Consider the following 24,121-nt stretch of genomic DNA (forward strand, 5'->3'; position numbering starts at 1 on the left):
ACACCCCCCCCCCCAACACACACACACACCCACACATCAACCCTATGATCCCAGCATTTGCAGGAGGGTTGGCCAAACAGATGGGGGAATGTTGAGACAAAACCAGCTGGGAAATGCCTCCCCCGGCCAGAGGACACAATTCTGTGTTGAGGGCTGGAGGGTGGAGCTGGGGTCCTGACCTGGCCCAAAGAGCAGAGACTCTCAGACAGCTGGTGGTCAAAATAGGGCCTCTAAATAGAGCCCGGAGCACAGCAGGGTCACGTGGTTGTGAGCAGCTTTCAGAGGGGAAAGAATCATTGAAATCTGGGTTGCTGAGATTCTGGGGGGGGAGACGTGAGAGCCAGGCCAGCCCCCAGTTAGATTAACAACAGCTCCTTGGAATCAGATCCAGTGGATTCCCATCCTCTACCTCTTCTGGGGTCTGACCCTCCCCCCAGCAATGGGAGAAGAACTCGGGGCTCAGAGAAGGGGAAGGGCTCACAGTAAATCGGTGGTGGAGCTGAGACTTGAACCCACCTCCTTCCACTGAGCTGGCCCAACCAAGGCCTCTTAGGGTTCAGAATCTCTTATAAATGGGTCCAATTATTAATAATAAGGTGACCTCCCATTCGTGGAACTCCCAGGCTGAGCATTACATGCCCCTCCTCACCCAGTCCAACGACAGTGCGGGAGGGTTGGGGGCTGTTACTGACACTCCCATCTTCCAGAGGAGGCAATGGGACTGACACAGGAAAGAGATGGTTGAGAGAGGTGAGCCCCTGAGCCCGGCACCCATGCCCTCAGAAAGAGGAAGTGGCCCGCTCAGACCATGCTGGGCACGCTGGCAATTCCCAGCCCTTGCTGAAGTGTTTGGCGTTTCCTGCCCCAGGGTCATTGGCAACTTGAACTGCTTGCAACCCCAGCCAGATGTGGCTATGTTAACAGGAGTTCCTGGGGGGTGTGGAAGCAGGTGGCTCCTCCAGGCATCCCACACCCGGCCATCCTATCCCGGCTTCCCGGCAATCCGAGCCAGGATAATTGTCCCCATTTTAACAGACAGGCAAACTGAGGCCCAGAGAGACAATCAGGTCACCCCTCTTCTGGATAGTTGAGGGTGGGGGGGGCAAGAAGCTGCAGCTGGATCCTCGCTGACATCCTGCCCACGTGGCTCCTTCCCCAGGGTGAGTAGGATTCCTAGGAATGATGGAAGAGCAGAGGAGTCAGGAGCTCCTTCCCTGCAGACTTCAACTAATCAGACGGTCCCCGTGACTCATCCCCATATCCCCATGGCCCTGAGGCTGTTCTGGCTTCAGCCTTCCTACCACAGCCTTGTTCCTCAGCAGTGAGGACCAGGCCTGCCCCTCCCCTCCCCCGCTCCTGGGGAAGCATTGTCTTCCAACGAAAGGCACCAGATGGGTAGGGTGACCATGTAATTTACTGCTCAAACCGGAACACTTTGGGGAGCTATTAATAATTATGTGGGGACAGGAAACATTAACCGAGACTGTCTAAGGCAAACGGGGAAGTCTGATCACTCTGCAGCTGGGCTATTGTTTAGCTCAAAGTATTAAGAGCACAAATGTCTAACACAGAGCACTGGCCACAAACTGGGGCAAAAGGGTTCCTAGGAAGATATGTTTTTGAGAACGCCTCAAGTCATATGGCATGCCTGGGCGGGCGGGGCCGGGAGGGCTCAAAACTATGTGCAGAGCTTCAGAGCACACCCTCTGAAAGGAGACTGTCTGGGTTCACATCCTGGTTCTACTTCTTGAGGGCTGTGTGAGCTCAGGTCTGTTACCTAACCTCTCTGACCCTCAGTTTTCTCATCCATAAGACCAATCTACCCCCAAAGGACCATTGTAAAGATGAACTCAGATAACACAGGGAAATCATCCACAACAATTTTGGCACAGATTAAATGCTCAGAAAATAAGAAGCCATTGTTATTTTGTATTAATTTGATTGTTATTAATTAATGATGCCAGGCACTGAAGGGGGCAGACCTCCAGGTCTCAGATAGGGCGCTGCCCTCAGGTACACACAGTCCTGTGGGAATGAAGGCTTGAAGGACAGACCCAGGGCTATGGAATTCAGAGACGTAGGAGGGGTCAGAGAGTCAGAGACTTTCTGACTTGGATGGGGGCATCGGGGTAGGCTTCCTGGAGGAGGTGGACCCTGGGCAGGGTCGTAGTCCACAATCTTTGGAAGATTAAGGCCATAGTTCCTGTTTCTAAAGAGCGTCTGATGTCCCTTTTTCTCCATATGAGTACCCAAAAAGAAAGTTCACTGAAGTTCTGCTTTTTATCTTCGTGACAACTTCCATGCAGTATTTGAGATGTCAAATATCAAACTCTTTTCCCTCAAAAGTTCCTTTTGGGGTCCTTGGGCTCACATTTCATCTGCCTAATATTTTGCCCCGGTTGCAAGGAGCACAAGGGCCTCAAGCTAGCTGGACTGAAGCCTGATAGGAGGAGCTGGGGCGTGCAGGGTGGTGAACAGGGGAAGCAGGTGAGCGGGCGCCTGGCCCCAGAGCAGGGCTGGCGGCTGACCCTGGAATCAGGGCCCTTGCTATCTCTGGGCCTCTTGAGTCTGGCTCTGGGACCGTCAGTTTTAGTCCACCCCCACCGAGCACTACTTTCCTACGTTCTAGGGACACGTTGCAACTCAGCAGCCCTCTGCCCTTGACTTGACACAACATGCTCGGTTCGGAAACTGCCCAGCATCACCGATTCCCAAATCCAAATCCTGGGGAAAGACTCTTACTGGCAATCTTGGGTCACATGTCTACTCCTTATCCAACCGGCTTCAGCGGCCCAGGACCCCGGGTCAGCAGGTTGGACATCCACTCTCAGAAGAGGGAGAAGGCTTTTGCAGGAGGGGGACACAGCTTGGGCTTTGCGTGGAGGACACCGAGTGGCTGAGTTCGTGTCAGCCCCCCGTGGCTGCTTGAAGGGTGGCTGCTGTAGCCCAGTGGCCCAGACGCGGCCCAGAAAGGGAAGTCGCCAGTGAATCAGCAACAGAACCAGAGCTCAAAGCTATTTCCTTCTCCCAGCCCAGGCTTGAGGGTCTGGGGTGAAGGGGAGGGATGGGGGTAGAGGAGCAGGGAGAATGAAATCAAGAAATAACAGGCTTCACAGGAGCGATAATGACATTTTAACTTGAAAATTGCAAGGAGACAGGGCTGCGGAGGCGTAGGCAAATTTCCATGCAGATGAGTTGCAAATGAGCCTGCCTGTTCTTGCCTGGTGCACCTGGATGTGGCTCGGCGACAAATCCTAACGGGCACTGCATGGCTATGTGATTGATTATCAAGGCCAGCTGGGATGACAACTGCACTCCCCTCTTGGGAGCTGGGGGAGAGACGAGACTGTTTCTAGAGCGCCCTCTGACGGGGAGACCCTGAGGCATGGCCCTATCTAGTACAGGGATGGCAAATTTGGGGCACATCTATTACTTTTATCGATGCTGGCATCCATGGCAGACATCATTAATCAATCATAGAATTCTTCTTACCGAGCGGGCCATGTGCTCTAGGCAGTCCCTACTAATAGATCAAAGTTGGCATTCATTCATTCATTCATTCATCCAACAAATCTTGTCGAGTTTTTTCCCTGTGCCAAGGATATATTGAACAAAGACTTTCCGTTCCTGCTCTTGTGAAACGCACAGTTTAGAAAGGGGCATGAGCATTAATCAAATATTACAAAATGGCAATTGGGATAGTGCCTTGATACCTAGTTTCAGTACAGGAGGGTATTCACTTGTCCTCAGTGGCCAGGAAGGGCCCACCGTCTTGCTGATATCTGAAGCATGTGAAGGGCTTAACTAATTGAAAAAGTAGGGGAAGAACATTCCAGGCCCTGAGACAAAGAAGAGCTTTTAAGCAGACATTTTCAACACTACACCTACATTCCCTATGATCGTGTTTTGTTTCTTTGCATCCCTTCCGTGGCTTAAAAAAAAAAAAAAAAAAGCTTTATTGAGGTATAATTCACATACCATACAATTCACCCAAAGTGTACAATTCAAATATTTTAGTGTATTCACAGGTATATATTACCACCACAGTCAGTTTTGGAACATCTTCATGACCTCCAAAAGAAATCCTTTACCCTTTAAGGATTCATACCCTCCCACCCCACACCCCCAGCCCTAAGCAACCACTAAATTACTTTTTGTCTTTACATATTTGCCTGTTCTGGACATTTCATATAAATGGAGTCATGTAACATATAATCTGTTATGATTGGCTTCTTTTACTTAACCTGAAGTTTACGAGGTTCATCCTTGTTGTAGCATGCATCAGTAGTTTTTCCTTTAAAAATTTTTTATTGTGATAAAATATATATAACATAAAATTTGCCATTTTAACTATTTTTAAGTGTACAGTTCAGTGGCATTTACATTCACAATGTGCTATCATCACCACTATTTCCATTTGCATCACCCCAAACAGGAACTCTGTACCCATTAAACAATAATTCCCCATTCCCTCCTCCTCCCAGGCCCTGGGAACTTTTTCTTTTTTTTTTTTTTAAGTGGGCTCCATGCCCAGTGCAGAGCCCAATCAAGAGTCAGATGCTCAACCGACTGAGCCACCCATGTGCCCCAGGCCCTGGTAACTTCTAACTTACCTTATGTTTCTATGAATTTGCTCATGCTAGATATTTCATATAACAGAATCATACAATATTGGTCCTTTTTGTCTGGCTTATTTCACTTAGCATATTGTTTTCAAGAATCATCCATATTGTAGCTGGCGTCAGAACTTCATTCCTTTTATGGATGGATAATTTTCCATTTTATGTACATACCACATTTTGTTTATCCATTTATCTGTTGGTGGACACTTTGGTTATTTCCACATTTTAGCTACTGTGAATGATGCTGCCATGAGCATTGGCACACAAGTGTCTGTTTAAGTCCCTGTTTTAAATTCTTCGGGGTGTACACCTAGGGATGGAAGTGCTGGGTCATTTTATGTTGACCTTTTAGAGGAACCCTCAAACTTTTCCACAGTAACTGCATCATTTTACATTCCCATCAGCAATATAAGGGCTTCAATTCACTATGCCTTTATCAACATTTGTGATTTTCTGCTTTTTTGATGATAGTCATCCTAGTAGGTATGAGGTGGTATTTTACTATTTTTGATTTGCATTTCCCTGATGACTAATTATATTGAGCATCTTTCCACATGCTTGCTGTCCATTTGTATATCTTTGGAGAAATGTCTGTTCAATTTCTTTACCCATTTTTAAATTGGGTTGTGTGTCTTTTTGTTGTTGACTTGTAGTTCTTTATATATTTTTTAATTATTATTATCATTATTATTATTTTTAGAGAGAGTGTGTGTGCATAAGCCAGGGGGTGTGGGGCAGAGGGAGTGGGAGAGAGAGAATCTCAAGCAGGGTCCATGCCCGGCATGAAGCCCGATGAGGGGCTTGATCTCACAACCCTGAGATCATGACCGGAGCTGAAATCAAGAGTTGGTCGCTAACCAACTGAGCCACGCAGGCGCCCCTGTAGTCTTTTACATATGTTAGATACTAAACCCTTAATATATATATGATTGGCAAATATTTTCTCCCATTCTGTAGGTTGTCTTTTTCGTTTTCCTAATAAAGTCCTTTGATGCACAAAAGTTTTCATTTTGATAAAGTCAAATTTAGCAATTTTTACTTTTGTTGCTCATGTTTTTGGTATCATATCTAAGAATCCATGGCCAAATCCAAGCTCATAAAGATTTACTCCTAAGTTTTCTTCTAAGAGTTTTATAGTTTTGACTCTTACATCTAGGTTGTTGATCCACTTCAAGTTAATTTTTATATGGCGTGAAGTAGAGGTCCATCTTCCTTCTTTGACATGTGGAAATCTAGCTGTCCCAACACTGTTTGTTGATTGGACTTGGCACCCTTGTTGAAAAGCAATTGGCTGTAGATATCGGTTTATTTCTGGACTCTCAATTTTATTGCAATTGTCTGGATGTCTGCCTTTATCACGCTGTTTTGATTACCGTAGGTTTGTTTTGAAATTGGGAACTGTGAGTCCTCCATCTTTGTCCCTTTTTTTCATGGTGTTTTGGCTGTTTGGGGCCTCTTGGAATTCTATGTGAATTTGGGGATTGGTTTTTCCATTTCTGCAAAAAAAGGCTGTTGGGATTTTGATACAGATTACATTGAATTCTGTAGATTGCTTTGGGTAGTATTTACATTTTAACAATGTTAAGTCTTCCTATCATGTACCTGAGATGTCTTTCCATGTTTTTAGGTCTTCTTTAATTTTTTCAGCAATGTTTTAAAGTTTGCAGTGTATAAGTCTTTCACCTCCTTGGTTAAATTTATTCCTAGGTTTTATCCTTTCAGATGCTATTGTAAATGGAATTGATTTTTTTTTAAGATTTATTTACTTATTTGAGAGAGAGAGAGTGGGGGAGGGGCAAAGGGGAGGGAGAGAGAATCCTCAAGCAGACTTCCCAATGAGTGCGGAGTCTGATATGGGGCTCAGTCCTAGGACCCTGAGATCATGACCTGAGCCAAAATCAAGAGTCGGCTGCTTAACCAACTAAGTCACCCAAGTGCCCTGTAAATAGAATTGATTTCTTAATTTTCTTTTCAGATTATCCATTGCTGATGTATAAAAACACAACTGATTTTTGTGTGTTGATCTTATATCCTGCAACTATTAGCTCTAGTAGTTTTCTTGTGGATTACTTGGGATTTTCTATATACAGGGTTATGTCATCTGTGAATAGAGACCATTTTACTTTCTTTCCAATATGGGCGCCTTTATTTCTTTTTCTTGTCTAATTGCTCTGGCAAGAACGTCCATTACAATGTTGAATAGCAATGGTGAAAGCAGGCATCCTTGTCTTTTTCCTGATCTTAGGGGGATCAGTTTCGCACCATTGAGTTTGATGTTCGTTGTGGGTTTTTCATAAATGCCATTTAACGTGTTGAGTAAGTTCCTCTCTATGCCTAGTTTTATGACTATCTTTTATCATGAAAAGGTATTGGATTTTGTCAAATGTCTTTCTGCATCAAGATGGTCATGTGGGTTTTTAACTTTTCATTCTATTAATATGATATATTACATTGATTTATTTTCTTATGCTCAACTACCCTGGCATTCCTGAGATAAAATCTCAATTGGTCATACTGTATAATCTTTTTAATATGTTGTTTGGTTTGCTAGTATTTTGTTGAGGATTTTTGTATGTATATTCATAAGGTATATTGGTCTGTAATTTTCTTTTCTTGGGATGTCTTTATCTGGCTCTGGTATTAGGACAATGTTGACTTCATAGGATAAGTTAGGAAGTGACTTCATTCCTTTTTATGGCTAACTAATGTCCCATTGTTTGAATATACCACATTTTGCTTATCCATTCATTAGTTGATCAATATTTGGGTTGCTTCTACCTTTTGGTTATTATTATTTTTTTTTTTAAAGATTTTATTTATTTATTTGACAGAGAGAGACACAGCGAGAGAGGGAACACAAGCAGGGGGAGTGGGAGAGGGAGAAGCAGGCTTCCCGCTGAGCAGGGAGCCCGATGTGGGGCTCGATCCCAGGACCCTGGGATCATGACCTGAGCCGAAGGCAGACGCTTAATGACTGAGCCACTCAGGCGCCCCTACCTTTTGGTTATTATTAATAATTATACTATAAATATTCCTGTGCCAATTTTTGCACGGACACATGTTTTCATTTCTCTTGGGTATATTCTCACAACAGAATTGCTGGGTCATATGGTATCTTGATGTTTAACCATTTGAGGACCTGGCAAACTGTTTTCCAAGGTAGCTGCACCATTTTACATTCCCACCAGCAGTGTATGAGGCTTCTAGTTTCTCTACATCCTCGCCAACATTTGCTATTATTTGAATTTTGATTCCACCCCTCCTAGTGAGTGTGAAGGTACCTCACTGTTGTTTGGATTTGCATTTCCCTGATAGCTAATGATGTTGAGCATCTTTTCATCTGTTTATTGGCATTTTTGTGTATCTTCTTTGGAAAAATGCTTATTCAGATCCATTGCCCATTTTTAAATAATGTTGTTTATTATTATTATTATTATTATTATTATTATTATTATTTAGTTGTGAGAGCTTCCTATGTATTCTTTATACTGAATATTATCCTCTATGGGCCTGCACCTGCAAAGATTTCCAAAAACTGCCCTCGGGCTCCTGGACCCTGCTTAGAGCAGCACGCTTTTGCAGAGAGCCCCATGTGCCTGGAGGTGTAAAATGCCCTGCAGGGTCCCCATGTCACCAGGCAGAGGCTGACACTTGGTCTGCAATTGTACCTTGGCTTCCTTCCCTTTCTGTCCTGATTGCCTTTTCAACAACTCACCTGCACCTGAGCCTCATCTCCAGGTCTGCTTTTAGGGGAACTTGAGCTCAGACAGAGCTTGGAATGGCTGAGGAACTAAAAGGAAGTCAGTGTTGCCAGAACTCAGAGAGAATATGGAGACTGGGGGATATGGTGAGGCTAGTGCGATAGGCAGAGGCCTGACCACACAGAGCTTTGTGCATCACAGTGATTATCTGGAGAGCCATGGGGTGCCACTGGGCGGTGTTAAGTGGAGCCCAACTTCATTTGGCATTTTGTAATGGTCCCTCTAGGTTCTGTGTGCAAGACACGTGAAAGGGCCCCAAGTGGCTGCAGGGAGCCCATGGAGGAGACACTGTGACAGCTGTCCAGGGAAGAGAGGATGGAAGCTGGGATGAGGATGGGGAGTGTGGAGGGAGAGAGAAATGGCAGGTTAGAGAGAGATGGGCAGGTGGATTTCAGGGCTATGGGGAAGTTCAAGGACTCCTGGCGGGTTTCCAGCCTGCGCACCTGGAGAGATGTTCAGTGCACAGAGAGGGCGGCGGGACTGGGAGGGCAGAGTGGGGGTTCCACATGCAAGACGACACCAGTTTACCATCAGCTGCTGGCCCCATCCCATTTCACAGATGGAGCAAGTGAGGCCTGAGGAGTGCAGGGTCTTACCTGGGGTCCCCCAACATGCTCCAAACAGAAGGGGATGGGACTTCAGGAGTCCTGTTGCCCAGCCAGAGAATTTACTCTCCAGGGGTCCCACTGGCTCCAGCCTCAGAAAGCCAGGTTTTTAGCTGGGAGAGGGTGGGGTTTTGAGGCCCATGGGTTTGTCCCGGGCTGGAGGCCAGTTCACAGCCCCCAGAGAACAGAATATCTCTGTTTTATGAGGGCGGCCTGTGCCCTGACTTGGACCAGCTGCCCTGTCCGGGTCTGGTGGGGGTAACTTGAGGGCGTGAGGGTGTGGGGCACCCACGTCAGAGTGGCCAACAAATTGGAGGCTTATCTGCGTTCCCAGATTTGCCATTGATCAGACCAGGCTCCAGATTCTGACCTTTCCCCTCTTTGCCCTGTGACCCCTTTCCTTGGCATTTGACTTTGGGCAGGGCACCTCCCCCTCTCCAGTCTTCATTCAGTCTTCTCATCTGTAACATGGGGACATCCCAGAGTACGACTTTTGTGCCCTCAGGGTTGTAGTGACTATCAGATGAGAAAAAGAATGGATAAAAATATACTTTGTAAACTGGAAAGTGCCTCAACTTCTATTTGGGCTCAGTCTTACCTCTGCCCTAAGCCACTGCCAGGTGGATTTCTAAGGCTTTGCTCCCTGACAAGACAATCACCCCTCTGGAGAGGAAAAACGCCTGGTATGGAGCTCAGGGATCCAGAGATCTTATCACCCTGGCCCGGGAGGCTTGATAAACCCACTGGACAAGTGGAGAAAACTGAGAGGCTGTCTGCTCAGAGTCGTCAGGCCATTAAGCTTAGATTCAAAGGCAGGGCTCTCTGATTCTAAAGATGAGAAAAATCCTTACCCATTTCGTGACCCGACTGGACAGACAGGCCAGAGGGGAAACAACCTGCCTGGGGTCATGCGGGCAGTCAGCAACAGCGTGTAAATGCCACCTGCGGTCCCCGCCTCCCAGGCCATGCCCCTCCTACCCCCTTGCCCACCAACACCTCAAGCAAGAGAACAGGGCCCCCACCGTGGTGAGCTAGACATAGTCATGTCATTGACAGACTTGGGGAAGGAACTTGGGGTTCCTTGACAGCCCATCCTCCACCAGCACAGAGGGACGCTGCACCTCCAACTCCTCAGAGCCGCCTCTTAGGGGCTGAGGCTTTGCTGAAACGAAGCTCTGTCGTCACTCGTGGGATATCTCCCTGGGGAGACCACACGCCACGCCCCCACCATGGGCAGGTTAGGGCAGAAGTCAATTAATCAGAAAACTAATTAAGAAATCCACATGATTCAAAGAGCAAAAAATTCTCTTGGAATCTATTGGTGGCCTTGGAGAAATTTCTTCCTTGATCTGCTGGGTAATGAAAGCGGGGGCTGTGGCCCGGCTGGAGCCAGAGTATGATACCAGATACCATTTCACGAGCACTTACTATGCTCCAGGCACCTTTCTAAGGGCTTTCCACATAGGAATTCATTTAATACTGACAGCAAGGCTTTGAGATCTGATTATCCTCATTTTATGGATAAGGAAACCAAGGCACAGAAAGGTAGCGCAACTTGGTCAAGGACGCACAGCTTGTGAGCCACGGAGCCCGGGTGGAAATCTGGGCTGCCCAGCTCCAGAGCCACGTGACTGACCACATTGCCACACTGGCTTGTGGGCTACAAGGGACAGGAGGTGTCGTGCCTAGAGGACCAAGACCGGCCCAGCCAAGGCCCCTGGGGTATAGCAGTGGCCAGGCCCAGCAGGATTTCTGAGGGGACAAAGCCTGTGGCCAACGCAGAAGCAGCAATCAGCCCAGATTGTCCCGAGATGAGTCCAAAGTGTCAGCGTCGTACCAAGTCCTGACTCTGCCCCTCGCTGCATGGCACTCCGAGTCTCGGTTTCCTCCTCAGTAAGATGGAGTGAACTTGGTATTGGCCTCATAGGATTGTTGTGAAAGATCCAGTGAGCCCCGGAAAGCTTCTAAAGTGCTTAGCACCGAGCTAGGCACAAAGAAAATGCAGACTAAATGTTAGCTATTAATATTATGTATTATTTTTTTTATATTATTCTTTGTCATTAGATTTCATACCTGCATCCCCTTCCCCCAGGGGCTGCTGTGAGTAGACAGTGTTGGGGTTTGGCTCTTTTTAGAGACAGAGGGATGCACAAGATGGCTTTGGGGAGCCCTCCCTTCCAAGGATTCCGGAACCATCCACCCCCCTCCACAGCCCCCCCTCCTCCCTCGCAGTGTCTGTACTCTCTCTCTCGAGTTAGTTTCCATCCTTGCACCCCAGGTGCCCTGGCTCTCTGCCTGTGGTCCCCACTGGTTGGATGCTGTTGCTATGACAACAGCATTTTAAGAGCCTTCGGCCCCCCTCTGAGGCGACAGGCATGGATGGAGGTGGGCTTATCAACCGCCTCCTGCATCGGCAGGCCAGTCTGGACGGAAGGCAGGAGGGTGGAACGCGAGAATGAGAGCTGGCCTGGGCTGGGGGGCTCATGACGACGGCCCACCTCGCCGTGTCACAGGAGAAACACCTGAGTAGTTGATTACAAAGGCAGATTCCAGCCATGCCCTGGCTCCCAGGGCCTGATTTTAATTGTCTGGGTGGGAACCCCTAAGAAGCTGCCTTTGATCAGCTCTGCTCATGGCTCTGAGGCAGGAAGGCCACAGATCACACTTGAAGAAATCTTGAGTCCCAGAAGATTCCTGAAGCCATCTTGGGCATTGAGGTTTGTGTCGCTTTCTCTACTGAGCTGTCTCCTGAAAACCTTGCCTCGTCCTCCTAGGCACTCTCCAGTCCCACCTCCCTCTCTTTCCAGAGTTGAGCTGAGTGCCCCACCCTCTGCCTGGAGCCAGGAAAATTCCAGGGCCAGGCTGCCAGAGGCCACCTGGTTAATGCATCCTAGGCGGAGACAGGGCCTCACACTTTCCCAGCATAACGACCATCAGGGGAGGTGCTAGCCGGGGTCACTCTGGGCGATGGGAAAGGCTGGCTATCTTCTAGATACCCTAGAAGGGACAGGTGGGGCTAGGTAGAAAGAGATAGGCAGGGAGCTACGTGATCAGGCTCACAGAAATCCCAGAAAAAGGGAACAAATCAGACTACCCTGCCCCGGGCGTCAGGAGTGGGGAATCTTTTTATGACAGTCACATTGTGACCAACAAAGAATAACCCGACCCCAAAGAAGAAGTAAGCCACTGAAGATGTTATCACCAGTCCTTACTCAAACCAAGACATCACAAGAATGATAAGGCCGCAGGCTCCCTGATCCGTCCTAAATAACAGACTGTCGGTGGAGGTCCACGTTGGCAACCCTGTCGGGACCCCTCTCACTCCTGAGAGCTTTTTCTGTACCCTTGCTTCATAAAACTCTATCGTTTTCCTCACTCCCCTTTGTCCACAAGATTCATTCTTCGGCCCCATGAGACAAGAACCTCACTCTCCCGCTTCACTCTGAGATCAGGGGTATCAAGGCCTTCCCAGCCCGTCCGCCTGCTGGATGGGGATGTGGCTCCTCACTCCCACCCAACCCAACCACCAGCAGAACCCTACGACACTGGGCACCAGAAGCTATGCCTAAAGAGAGATGGGGACCTGGGGTGGAGGGAGGAAGTTCACAGAGTCTGAGATGTGCAGGGAGAGAAGAAGACAGAATAGCAGAGGGGGAGAGGGTTCTCTCTGGAGTGCCCGCAGGGGACAGGACCCCATGGGGTTCCTGGAGTATGAGACTGATTGCTTTGTCAGGGGGAGCAGCCGTTGAGAGAGAGTGCGTTCCCTGCCCTTACTCCTTCAGGGTGCTCCAACTGCCTTCCAGCAGATGACTCTCTTTGCCCGAGGCAGGCCCAGAGAATAAACAGCATGTGCTGATTTACTTAACAACACACCCTTTATTCCCTTCCCACACTCACCTCCCTGCTCCTCCACCAGTGGTTCCTGAAATCATGGCCAAATAAACAGGAACCGGAACCCTTGTCTCAGATAAGAAGCCGCTCCCGAATCCCCCCACTCATGGCAACTATGCCCCGTGGGCCCCAAGGGGAAGCTTATGCACCCCTGGACTCCAGGTGGGTGTCTGGCTTGCCTAAGACTGAGCCCTCTGGAAGGGTCTGTCCCAACAACTCTCTCCATGATGGGACACGGGGGCTGTGGAGTCAGTCCCAGGCTCTACCGTATCCTGCCTTGCCCTCCACACTCACTATTCCGTTTGTGAGTCAGGTCTTCCTAGAGTTTTCGGGACCTGGGAACAGGTTCAGGTTCTTGCTTTCTCCTACATGGGCCAAACATACAGTGAGTGCTCAGGAGCCACGTCCAGATGAGATCAGCCAGGGCTCCCCAGCTCCCTCCTGTCACTGGGCCCCTCCCCAGCCACCCCCTGGGGCCCGGTGCCATTGGTGGGGGTCCAAGCTAGAGAGATGCAGGGGGACTTATCTGGGGTGAGTCCTCCAGAGACGTCTGTGAGTCTGTCCCCTCTGAGGAGAAGCTGCCCCCAGTGGGATGGAGGGTCTGACTCTGCCTGGGGAGTCCCTGCCAGGAGAAGAGGGGGTCAAGGAAGCGCTCAGGGGCTGGAAAGGGAAATGGCTCATGGGGGCCTTTGCCTTCATCAGCCTCTACAGCCTGGCCACCTTCCAGGGGCAGAAGGCCTGCCTGCAAATTTCTGTTCTGCCCCTCTCTGGGGGCATGAGGCCAACAAGGATTTGGCGAACGATCCAGGCCCCGTGAGTCCTGGAGGGGCAGGCCCCACCTTCCCTTGGAAGTGACATCTCCATTCAGACCCTGGCCCCTGGCGGCTACCCTTTTTAGCTCCGGGGCTGCTGAGCGGGCCGTGAGCCCCGCTGGGCATGGGCAGTGGGCCAGGGCCTTCTTCAGGAAGGTCTGGATCTCCTCGTGTCTCAGCCGGGCCTTCTCCCACAGCTCCTGGCCCAGGCCGTCCTGGCTCAGCGAGGCCACCTGCAGCCCCATGGCTGTGAGCTTCTCTGCGGGGAACTCAGACGCCAGTCGCTGCACGTAGCGGTGGAGGCGGCGCTGGTCCCCAGGGCTGGCCCTCTGGGCCTTGCCCAGCCTGAGCTGCCTCATCAGGTCCTGACAGTCCATGTGAAACCAGGTCATCTGGGGGCGACAAGACAGGGAGGTGGGGCTCAGGCTAGGAGCGGGACTGTGCCGCTCCATGAGGACAGGGATGCGCCTCTCCAAGCAGAGAGTAAGCATTGCTGGGTTGAATTCATAAGAAGCGCCCAGTCGATGTCCTGGCCTCCTCCAGTGAAGGACAATGGTCCCCTCTCTTCCCTCAGGTAAACACACCTGCCATCAGCAACGGTCCCCAGCACCCTTCGGATCCTCAGGCTTGGTCCCCTAGACCTGGGGGCCAACAAAGACTTAACCCTTCGCTGAGGCTGTTTTTCCTTCTCAAGAAGGTGAGGTTGTACTAGATGATCATTCGGGTTCTTGGATTTTGGTGACAGTTGTCTTCACCCCTTATGAGTGGCACGGAGGGAGGCATCTAACAGACGTTTATTGAGCACCGACTGTTCGGCAGGCTCTGTGCATCTCATGTATGATCACACTGAACGGTACCAGCAGCCCATTTTACAGAGGAGGAAACCAAGGCTCAGACACATGAAATCACTTGCCCCAGGTCACGTGGCAAGTCAGGGGGGAGCTGGGATTTGAACTCAGGTGTGTCTAGGCTTCGAGCGAGTATCTTCTAAGCACCGCCTCGCATGGGAGAAACTGGTCCAGCCGGGACGGTGCACACACAGTCCCCAGCGAGACCCAGGCCCGGGGGCCCCCTCACTCAGCTGGGCCTCTGCCCCATTTTGGGATTCTGCCTGTCCCTACTTCACCCACAAAATGTCTGCAGGCTGCAAAGGAGCCAACTCATTCCCAGCAGCTCATGATAAACATAATCTTTCTCTCCATTAATTTAGAAGCCGACAGCGAGCTGTTAGCTGTGGGGATTGGAGAACCATTTTCTCCAAGGAAACCATCTTTCCGCGGATTAAGGGAACTTGTCTTTAGATAAATGGCTTCATATTCGCGGAAGCACACAGAGCTCATGGCTGGGAAAGGGCTCCATAAATCTCTGTTAGTGGCACAATTGTTTTATTATTATTTAGTGCCAAAGCTGCCGGACGCACGCTCTCGGGCCTGGGGCTGAGCCCAGCCCAGGGCTGTCCTGTCTGTCTGTCCGTCTGTTTGGGACTCCATCTTCTAGGCTGAGCTGGATAGGGATGGGTAGCACCTCAACAATCATCTTACCCAACCCTAGGCTGTGTGGATTAAGATTCAGGGCCGGAGAGGAGCGGGGGGGCCTGCCCAGGTCAAATAGCGAGATGACCCTAGTGGGATTCCAGGTGAGGCTCCCACCTCCTCCCACCTCCTCCTGTAGGACCTCCAGGCCTGGGAGACAGGGGGAGCTCTATTTTCCCACATGCCGCCCCCCCCCGCCCCCCCGCCCAGTCTTCCTTCCTCCGCCTCACTCCTCACTCTCCCTCTGGCTACTTGGTCGCTGTGGGGGCCGACCCTGCACCCGGCACCGGGGAGGGATGAGGACATAGTCCCGGGGCTCGCCTCCCGGGTGACTGACAGCAGGTGATGAAGCCACAGGATAATTTCAGATCACAATGAGCACCGTGAAGTGAGACAAACAGGGTGACCAGAGGGTTGGGGGGCCAGGTGGCCAGGAGGGGACACGTGAGCTGAGCACTGAAGACAAGAAACCAGCCGGTCTCGAGGAAAAGCCTTCCCAACTGAGGGACCAGCATGTGCGAAGGTGCAAAGCTGCAGTGAGTTTGCTTTACAGGGCCAAAATGGGCTAAAATTAGTAAGCAGGGGAGAGAAGCTGCCAGATGCCCTTAACCCATGAGGCATTACCACCGCTCCTACCGCTCCTAATGATGATCATATTGGTGTCGATAATAATAACACCAACTTTGAGTAAAGCCCCGGGGTTGGGTGGGCGGTTACTTACATTTCATTTCCTACTCTCACTACCCAGCAGGGCTGGCCCCAGAGCCAGAGGACCTGGGTTTGAATCTCAGCTCCGCCGCTTCCCTGCTGTGTGACCCTGGATGAGTTACTTGACCTCTCTGTGTTTCCTCGTACATAAAATGGGCATAATAATAGCACCTGCCTCAGAGGGTTGGTGTGTCAATAAAATGACATGTGAATGATGAACAGGGCCTGCCACATAGTAAGAACTACAGAAACACTGGTTATGATTACTATTATGATCGTTATTACTGACGAGGAGCCGAGGCCCGGAGCAGTGAAGACCGTCACTGAGGTCACACGGCCTGAGCAGACAGGAGCTGCCCCTGGCTCTAAGCCTCAGATTCTGCCACTGCCCGGCTCTCTACTGTCAGCTGGGAGTGGGGGTCCCTCCGCTGCCACTGTCCACATCCCTTGCCGGCTGCCCCACATAGACAGAGAGTGGCCTGTCCTCCCGGCGCCCCAGGCGGGCCTTGACCAGAGTCCCTCTTGCTGCCCTCCAAAGCATCCTGTGTTCTCCCTTTCCTGTGTGCTGGGCCAGCCTGACAGCTGGGAGGCTGGGGTCAGGCCCTTCCCACACTCTGTCCTTGGCGGCGAGTGCGAGGGGGTGAGTCTGAGGGCACTGGGCCTGGGCCAGAGCTGGAGTTCTTGTCTCATCTGGGGTACAGCTCTCCCGGGCTGCTCCTTGTCCTCCTAAACCTCAGTCCCTATCAGAAAAATGAGAGATTTGACTAAATGGATTTGGGGGAGGGGGGTCTTAAGTCAAATCCTGCTTGGCCACCGGCCCTCTGGGGAACCATGAGCAAGACCCTTCCCTCTTTGGGCCTCCGTTTACTCATCCACTGAATGGAAACAGTGTTGGCACCCCTCTCTCATAAAGATATGGTGAGATTAGGGGCACCTCGCTGGCTCAGTCAGTAGAGCGCGTGACCTGATCTCCAGGTTGTGAGTTCGGACCCCGCATTGGGCATAGAGCCTACTTTAAAAAATAAATAAATAAATAAATAAAACAGAGATGATGAGATCAAGTCAAGCAAGGTTTGTGAAGCACTTATAGGAGTGTCTGGCATGGAGTCCACAATCACTAATGTGGGCTCATCTCATAATAATCATATCATCATCATCATCATCATCATCACCACACCTGATTGAACAGGGGAATCTGTTACCCCCTGCTCTCCCAGGTTTGGAGAAGAACACGGAGCATCATGAATGCATCTGTGTTCAAATTCCAGCTCTTCTCTTCTGCAGCTGTGTGGCCTTGGGCAAGGCCCTTTCCCTCTTAGGGCCTCAGTTTGCTCATCTGGCAAGTGGGACCACTCAACCTTGCTCCACTGGATTGCCAAGAGATGATGGATACAAAGCAAAGGAGTTCGTCTTGTCTCCTACCCCAGCACTGCCCCACTCCCACGCCCTAGGGGAGCCCTACCCTCTCCTCCCTGCTCCTGGCCAAACTCTGGGTTCCCGGCAAGGACCAAGGCCTCTGCTCTGAGGGTGCTCAGAGAAGCCTCTGGGCCCACCTTCTCCAACTACCCCCCCTTCCCTAGCTCCCGCCGTCTGTGCAGGACAAGGTGAGGCATGGGAAAGAGCACTAGAATGGTGCCATGGGCTTGCTGTGTGACGCTGGCTAAATGGCAGCCCTTCTCTGATCCTGTTTTCCCAGCTCTGCAACAGAGGGGTGGGACAAGATCAACGTTCTTAGCCTGGCCTGACTACCTAAATTTGTCTGCAGTGAGCTACCCGCGGAGACAGGGTCTATGGCTTCGATTGGATTCTTGGAACTACCTGGCCCCCTTCCCCTAATCCCAACGTTTAAGAAGCAGGTGATTTCTGAGTGTCCTTTGAGAGCTGATGTTCAGGTCGCTGGGGGGCTGCCGGGTGTAGTGGGACAAGCTGGGGTCAGAGATCAGCCAGGACTGATTTAGGGGGGTAACCTATCCTCTCAAACCTTGCTTCTCTCCTAGAAAATGCAGGTAATACCTTCCTCCCACCCCGCAGGACTATAGAATGAATCATGCAAGGAGCCTAGTGCTGTGTGTGGGCTGCTTCCTGCCCCCCCCCCCCGACTGGAGCGGGCGGGGAGGGGTCTGTGCAGGGGGGCCCCAGGGCTCACCTTCTGGCAGAAGTGGTGCAGGTCGAGTAGTGTCTCCAGGTCTGTGCGCTGTCGCTCAGCCGCCATGTAGAAGTGGGTCAGCTTAGCCTGGAAGGCCCGCTGGGTGGAGGCGAAGGCTGCCAGTTCCCGGGACTCTGCTCCTCCTGCCTCGCTGGGCCCTCCCAGCTGAGCGGCCTGCTTGGACAGCTCCAGGCCACGGCGGTACTGGGCCTGAGCAGGGAGAGCAGGGGGCGCCGCTCAGCTCCCATCCTAGCCGAGGCCTCGTCCAGAGGTCAGGAACCTCCGCTGCCCCGCTGCTGAGTTGTGAGACTTGCCAGACCTCTGTTGCCTCATCTACAGAATGGGGGCCAGGCCTCTGCCTCAGCAGCTCACTTGCCTCGCTGGGACTCTGCTTAGGGTCACCCTGACCCGGGGTCTGGGTTAGGGGCTCCTGCTGTGTGCCCCCACGTCTCCTTTTCTGTTTGTCTCCCTGTTTGTCTGCCACCCCCAGCCCCCACTGGCCTGGGAGCTCCCTGAGGACTGAAAGGGGCTGAATCACCCATGTTCTAGGGTCCAGTACATCAAGGATACAAATTCTTTGCCCCTGACCTCTGAGGCTGACTGAATGGTCTCGGGTGGGACCCTGGAATCTGCATTTTATGAAATCTTCCAGGGATTCTGAGATAGGTCTTTTTTGGACATGGTGGTCCAGGAAGGCTTCCTGGAGGAGACAGCATCTAAGCTGAACCCTTTGTGATCTCAGGTCGTCTTCTCACTGTCTCTGGAAGTTTCCTTGCACTCTCCTACCTCCACACCTTTGCCCCAGCTGTGCCCCCCTCCTCCACTGCCTTCTCCATGTGCCCGGGTCCCGCTCCTCAGTCTTAGGAACGCACTGCAGCCTGAAGGAAGAAGTCCTCAAACTCCGCATGGGCCTTCTCCACAGTCTCCAAGCTTCTGTCTGTGGGGCTCAGCACCTGCAGGCACAAGCTCCCCTCCTGCTCCATCCAGTTGCTGACCTAGGGCAGAGGAGGGAGGTGCAGACATGAGGGGTGCCCGGGGGGATGTCTCTTAGCCGGTTCCCCAACTCCCTGGGAGGTGGGGATCTTCTCCTCCTCAGTTATTTAGTGGCTGGGCTCTGCCCATTGGCCTAGACTGAGACCTTCCCAGTTCTGGGGAGGAGGGACAGCTTGGGGAGGGTGGGTGCATTGTCATGTTCTTCAAATACCTGAAGGGGAGGGGCTTGGGTGGCTCAGTCATTAAGCGTCTACCTTCGGCTCAGGTCATGACCCCGGAGTCCAGGGATCGAGCCCCACATCGGGCTCCCTGCTCAGTGGGGAACCTACTTCTCCCTCTTCTTCTGCCCCTCCCCCTCCTTCTCTTTCTCTCTCTCACTCTCTCTCTCTCTCAAATAAATTAAATTAAATTAAAACAAATACCTGAAGGGGAGAGGACTCCCCAAGAGGGACCCCAGGGGGCGTCTGGCCTGGCCAGTACCATGCACGAAGTAGGCCTTCTGTGCACACTTGTCTGAACAGGGTGGCAAATTTCAGCTTACTCTAACCACTTGCCACCACCAATCATAAAAGAGGCAGCCTTGAGAGTAATGAGCTCCCCATCCCCAGGGATGTGCAAACAGTGCTGGAGGAAAAGCTGTCTTCTGTAGAGTAAGGTGCATGGGTGCTATGAAGTAAGGTGCTATGAACTCATTGTGTCAACTGGGCAAGTCACTTCCCCTTTCTGGGCCTCAACTTATTCAGGGGCAAAATGGGGGTAGACATGAGGAATCCGCAAGGGACAGAGGGGTTACAACGGCTCTCGAAGCCATGAACAGAAGTCCCCTTATTCTGGGATGCCTTCAAGAGTATGTATCCACTTACTTTATCTTCAAAGAGCTTAGCGTGGCAGGCACTAATATTATTCCCCACTGAACAGATGGGGAAACTGAGGCAGTGAACAGTGAAATAACCTGCGTAGGGTCACAGTCAGTGCTGGAACCAGGATTAGAGCCCACGCTGTCGTGTGCTGCACGGCCCCACCCTGGAGGGACATGCCGCTCGAGGCACCGGCAGTCCGAGGAGCGATGCCAGGTGGGGGCTCCAGGATCCCCAGGTGCGTGACCACAGGCAGGTGATGTCATGTCTCCCCGCCTCAGTGTCCTCATCGATGAGTGGGAGAAATCCCGGCATCTTCCCACATCACTGGCAAGTGATTAGTTGGAAAATCATGGTAGATGCAGAGGCTCTGGCCCAGGGCTTGGCGGGGTGAGCGGGGCTTCACCCGTTCAGCACCTATGGAATGCCATGTCACGTGCCATGTCCCGGGATGCCTGCCTGGCCCTTGGAGAACGGCCAGCCTTGTGTCCTTACACCAGAGCGGAGTGCCTAGCTGCGGCTGGGCCTGGAGCGGGGCCTTCCCTGCAGAGAGGCCAGCCTCCCCCTTCACCTGGTGGATGGCAGCTTCCAGGCGGCCCAGGCGGATGCGGAGCTCTAGCCTCCCCAGGAGGTGGTTAGATGCAGTGACCAGGACATGCAGCTGCTCATCCACGAGGCCGTACAAGGCAACAGCTTCGGCCAGATGGCTCCTGGGAGGTGGAAGAGGGGGAAAGAGGGCCCCTGATGTTCCCCCCCTCCAGTACTCCTGCCCATCATAGCCACACTGCCCCCCCCCACAACTCCCCCCAATTCTGTCAGGCCTGGGGATTCCAGCTGCTGACTTGCTGTGTGACCTTGGGCAGGTCCCTATACTTCTCTGGACCTCAGACTGGCCCTCCAGGGGACTGGGAAGACCAGAGGACACAGCAGGAAACCAAATGACCCTCCCCTTCCCTGGAAGGGTATGAAGTGAGCTGGACAGATCTGGGTTCAAATCTCCACGCCCACCCTAAGCCAACTGAATCAGACTCAGAGTGCAGCCTGGACATCAGTGCTTTCTAAAGCTTCTTAGTTCCAGGGGGCAGCAAGGACTGAGCACCAGCCCTCACACACTCAAAACTCTTAACGCAGTGCCCAGCACAGTGTTTGTTAGCGCTTATTATTTCTACTGTAATGATGGTGAGTGGCTGTAACACAACCTTGTACCCCAAGCCTCCATTTTATAGATAGGAAAACTGAGGTCCAGAGAGAGGAACTGACTCTCACGCATGGCATTCCGAATTGAAACCTGGTGTACAGCCATTTGCATATAATTTTTTAAAATTGTCAAAGCCAGTAAGACATAAGTGAAGGGATGCAGATGGGATTCAGGCATGGTAACACTGCCGCGGAGGGAGGAACACCCCTCAAATCCCACCCCACCGTCCTCTGCCCTACGGGGTCTTAACTTCGGAAGGAAAAGGGGAAAAATGCGATGGAAGGAAAGCCTGCTTTCCTTGTTCTGGGCCTCCTCATCTGACTGCAACTTCCCACAGATCACTGCCCTTCCAGGAAGGGGTGAGGGCCCAGGGTCGGTGGTGCTCGGGATGGAAAATGCCAGCCTGCCTGGGGGGACAGAGGGAGGAAGGGGCCGGCAGGCGGCAGCTGTGGGGTCCTACCGGCAGAACCAACAGGCACAGCAGCTCATGTGGGACCACAGCGCCCCCTGGTGGACATGCTGGGGGCAACAGTCTGGAGAGGCCCAAGGTGGACAGAGGAGCCGGGCCGCCAGCCAGCGAGGTGGGGTCAGGCTGGGAAAGACAGTGCCAGCCCCACCAGGCCCTGTGAGGGGGAGGGAGACGGCTCCACGCCCAGCACCAGGCCCCGCATCAGCTGAATCTCTCTGTGCTGCAGCTCAGGGGGACGTGTTCAAGATTCTAGGCCAGGCTGCCTCGGTTCAAGTCTTGACCCCACCGCAGCTCAGCTGTGTGATCCTGGGAAAGTCACTCAACCTCCCTGGGCCTCAGGCCCCTCTGTTGTAAACTGAAGATAATGCTAGACTCCACCTTGTGGGAATTAAACAAATTAATATTTGCAAAGTCCTTAGAACTAGGCTGTGCTCGTACTAAGTGCTATTTAGGTGTTGGTTAAATAAACAAATTATTCTTGGAAGCTTGTGTAAACTTTGTTAATTGTGTTTGTTCTAATGGAGATAAAATATCTCCAATCACTTATTTAATTACTGATTTGCACCCCCGACCCCTAAATTTAAGCAAACCAGTCCTTTCCAGGAATACATATTTGTTGTTTTGTGGCTCTGAGACCACTGACCCAGCATAAGGTTCCCTCCACCAGGCTGAGGAGCCCCCCAGGGAAGGCGGGGTGGTGCAGGGCTTGCTGCTTAAATGTTCTGGCCTTTAGAGCATTTCCCTGTGCTTCCGTCACCCATCGGCCAAATGAGGACGATGTGGCCCTCACAAGGTTCTTTTGAGGAATAAATGAGGTGCGCCCTTGAAGAGACTCAGCCCAGTGTCTTAGAAAGTCAGAGAAAGTGCTTGAGGGTGACCAGAAACGAGCAGGGGCTGTTCTCAGATACCTACCTTGGGCTGAAGATGGCCAGGGCTGAAGGAGGGGCAGCAAAGAAGGGATGGGGACCTTACCAAAGCCTCAGCCCAGGACAGGGGCCCTGCAAATGCCCCCATCCTAGACCCACCTTGTGGGTCCCCAGCGCCAAGCCCTCAGGGCCAGGGAACAAAGGTGAGGAAGGAAAAGCCTGGCCGTTCCTACCTGACGTCGGGGTTGAAGTCCAGCCTACCAGCTTCCTGCCGCAGCCTGGCCAGAGTGGCTCCCCCTTCCCGCTGGAGGCCCAGCAGGCCTGGGTCCCTCAGCACGGCCTCCATCAGCTCCTTGGACTTGCTCAGACACCTGGAGGCCTCCTGTCAGTGCAGGGAGGTGGCCTGAGGCTCAATCCCCACTCTGGGTCTACAGCCTTCCAGGGCTCCCCACACCCAGATCATGCCTGATTCCCCCAGTTTGGCATTCAAGGTCCTGCAGAAAGTCTCTCCTTTCTGTCTCTCAAACATCTCCTCAAGCCACGCCTCCTCTTGTCGCCATGGCAACCTCACTGGTCCAAGCGCCCTCATTTCTCCAGGACCCTCAGCCCAGGCTCTTCACGGCTCTCCCTGCTGCTCTCTGGCTCCCCCTGCAGTCGGTTCTCTGCATGGCAGCTGGGAGGGTCTCAACGTGCCAAGGCGTTCATCCCGCGGCTCAAAACTCTCCCAGGGCTTCCCTGCCAGTTTAGAGTCCAATCCCAGCCCAACTCCTTGATCCGGCCTCCGCGGGATTAGAAGATCCTCCAGTTGTTCTCTTCTTCTCCTACCCCACTCCCACCACTCTGTTCTACATCGGCCTCCGTGCTCTTCTTGAACATACCAGAGCAATCCCACCTCAGCACCTTGGCACGTATTTGCCCTCCACCCAGAGCAGTCCCCCTCCTATTCCCATCGTCGGCTCCTTCCCATCGTCATCCTCAGGCATCAACTTAAATACTCATCTCTTTAGGGAGGCCCTCCCTCTTTCCCTATTGTTCTCGATCTGACTTTCATGGCATTTGGCACAATTTGTAGCTACATATCCATTTCTTTGTTTACTTTTTAAAGGATTGCCTCTACCACTGCACCCACTAAAACCTCCGAGGGTGGGGACGAGTCGGTTTGGCCCAGGCTGGGGTCTCCAGGGCGTGACACATAGTGAGTGGCCTATAGATATTAGTCCAATGAACGAAGACCCACCCTGGCTGTCCCCTTCACTGAGCCCTTGGTCCATGGAATCTGGGGTGCAGTAGGCTTCCCCACCCCATGCATCTGGCTCACCTGCACCCCTCCAGGGGGGTCGCTCTTCTCAAACTGCCTGATGGAAGCCTTTAGAAAGGAGGAGGCCCGGCGGAGGTCAGCAAGGAAAGGGTCCAACTTCTGCATGATGGAAGACCAGAGTGGGGGTGTCAGCCTGGGCCAGCGAGGAGGGTGCCTGCCCATGCCAGGAGGACCCAGGGCAGGCATCAGGCAGTGGTTCTCAAACTTGAGCTGCATCAGAATCACCTAGAGGGCTGGTTAAAACCCAGACTGCTGAGCCCCACTCCTGAGTTCCTGATTTAATTCTTTTGGGGTGGGGTCTGAGAATGTGCGTCTCTAACAAGTTCCCAGGTGTTGCTGATGC

General features: G+C 52.0%; 1 protein-coding gene and 1 long non-coding RNA gene across 2 annotated transcripts in view; both read right to left on the minus strand.

The window, feature by feature from the left end:
• LOC144379288 (uncharacterized) overlaps nt 1-24,121 on the minus strand; it is a 1,054,371-nt gene that overhangs the window by 27,428 nt on the left and 1,002,822 nt on the right. The window lies entirely within an intron of this gene.
• KIAA1755 (KIAA1755 ortholog) overlaps nt 10,580-24,121 on the minus strand; it is a 41,725-nt gene continuing 28,183 nt past the window's right edge. Inside the window, exons 9-14 of the mRNA XM_036101579.2 lie at nt 23,779-23,877; nt 22,694-22,842; nt 20,499-20,637; nt 18,950-19,072; nt 18,078-18,287; nt 10,580-14,083 (exon numbers count right to left, since the gene is read on the minus strand). Coding sequence (XP_035957472.2) covers nt 13,382-14,083; nt 18,078-18,287; nt 18,950-19,072; nt 20,499-20,637; nt 22,694-22,842; nt 23,779-23,877 — 1,422 coding nt within the window. The 3' untranslated portion in view covers nt 10,580-13,381. The remainder of the gene's footprint in view (nt 14,084-18,077; nt 18,288-18,949; nt 19,073-20,498; nt 20,638-22,693; nt 22,843-23,778; nt 23,878-24,121) is intronic.

Source organism: Halichoerus grypus, chromosome 10 (genome assembly GCF_964656455.1).
Source record: "Halichoerus grypus chromosome 10, mHalGry1.hap1.1, whole genome shotgun sequence".
Classification (NCBI taxonomy): domain Eukaryota; kingdom Metazoa; phylum Chordata; class Mammalia; order Carnivora; family Phocidae; genus Halichoerus; species Halichoerus grypus.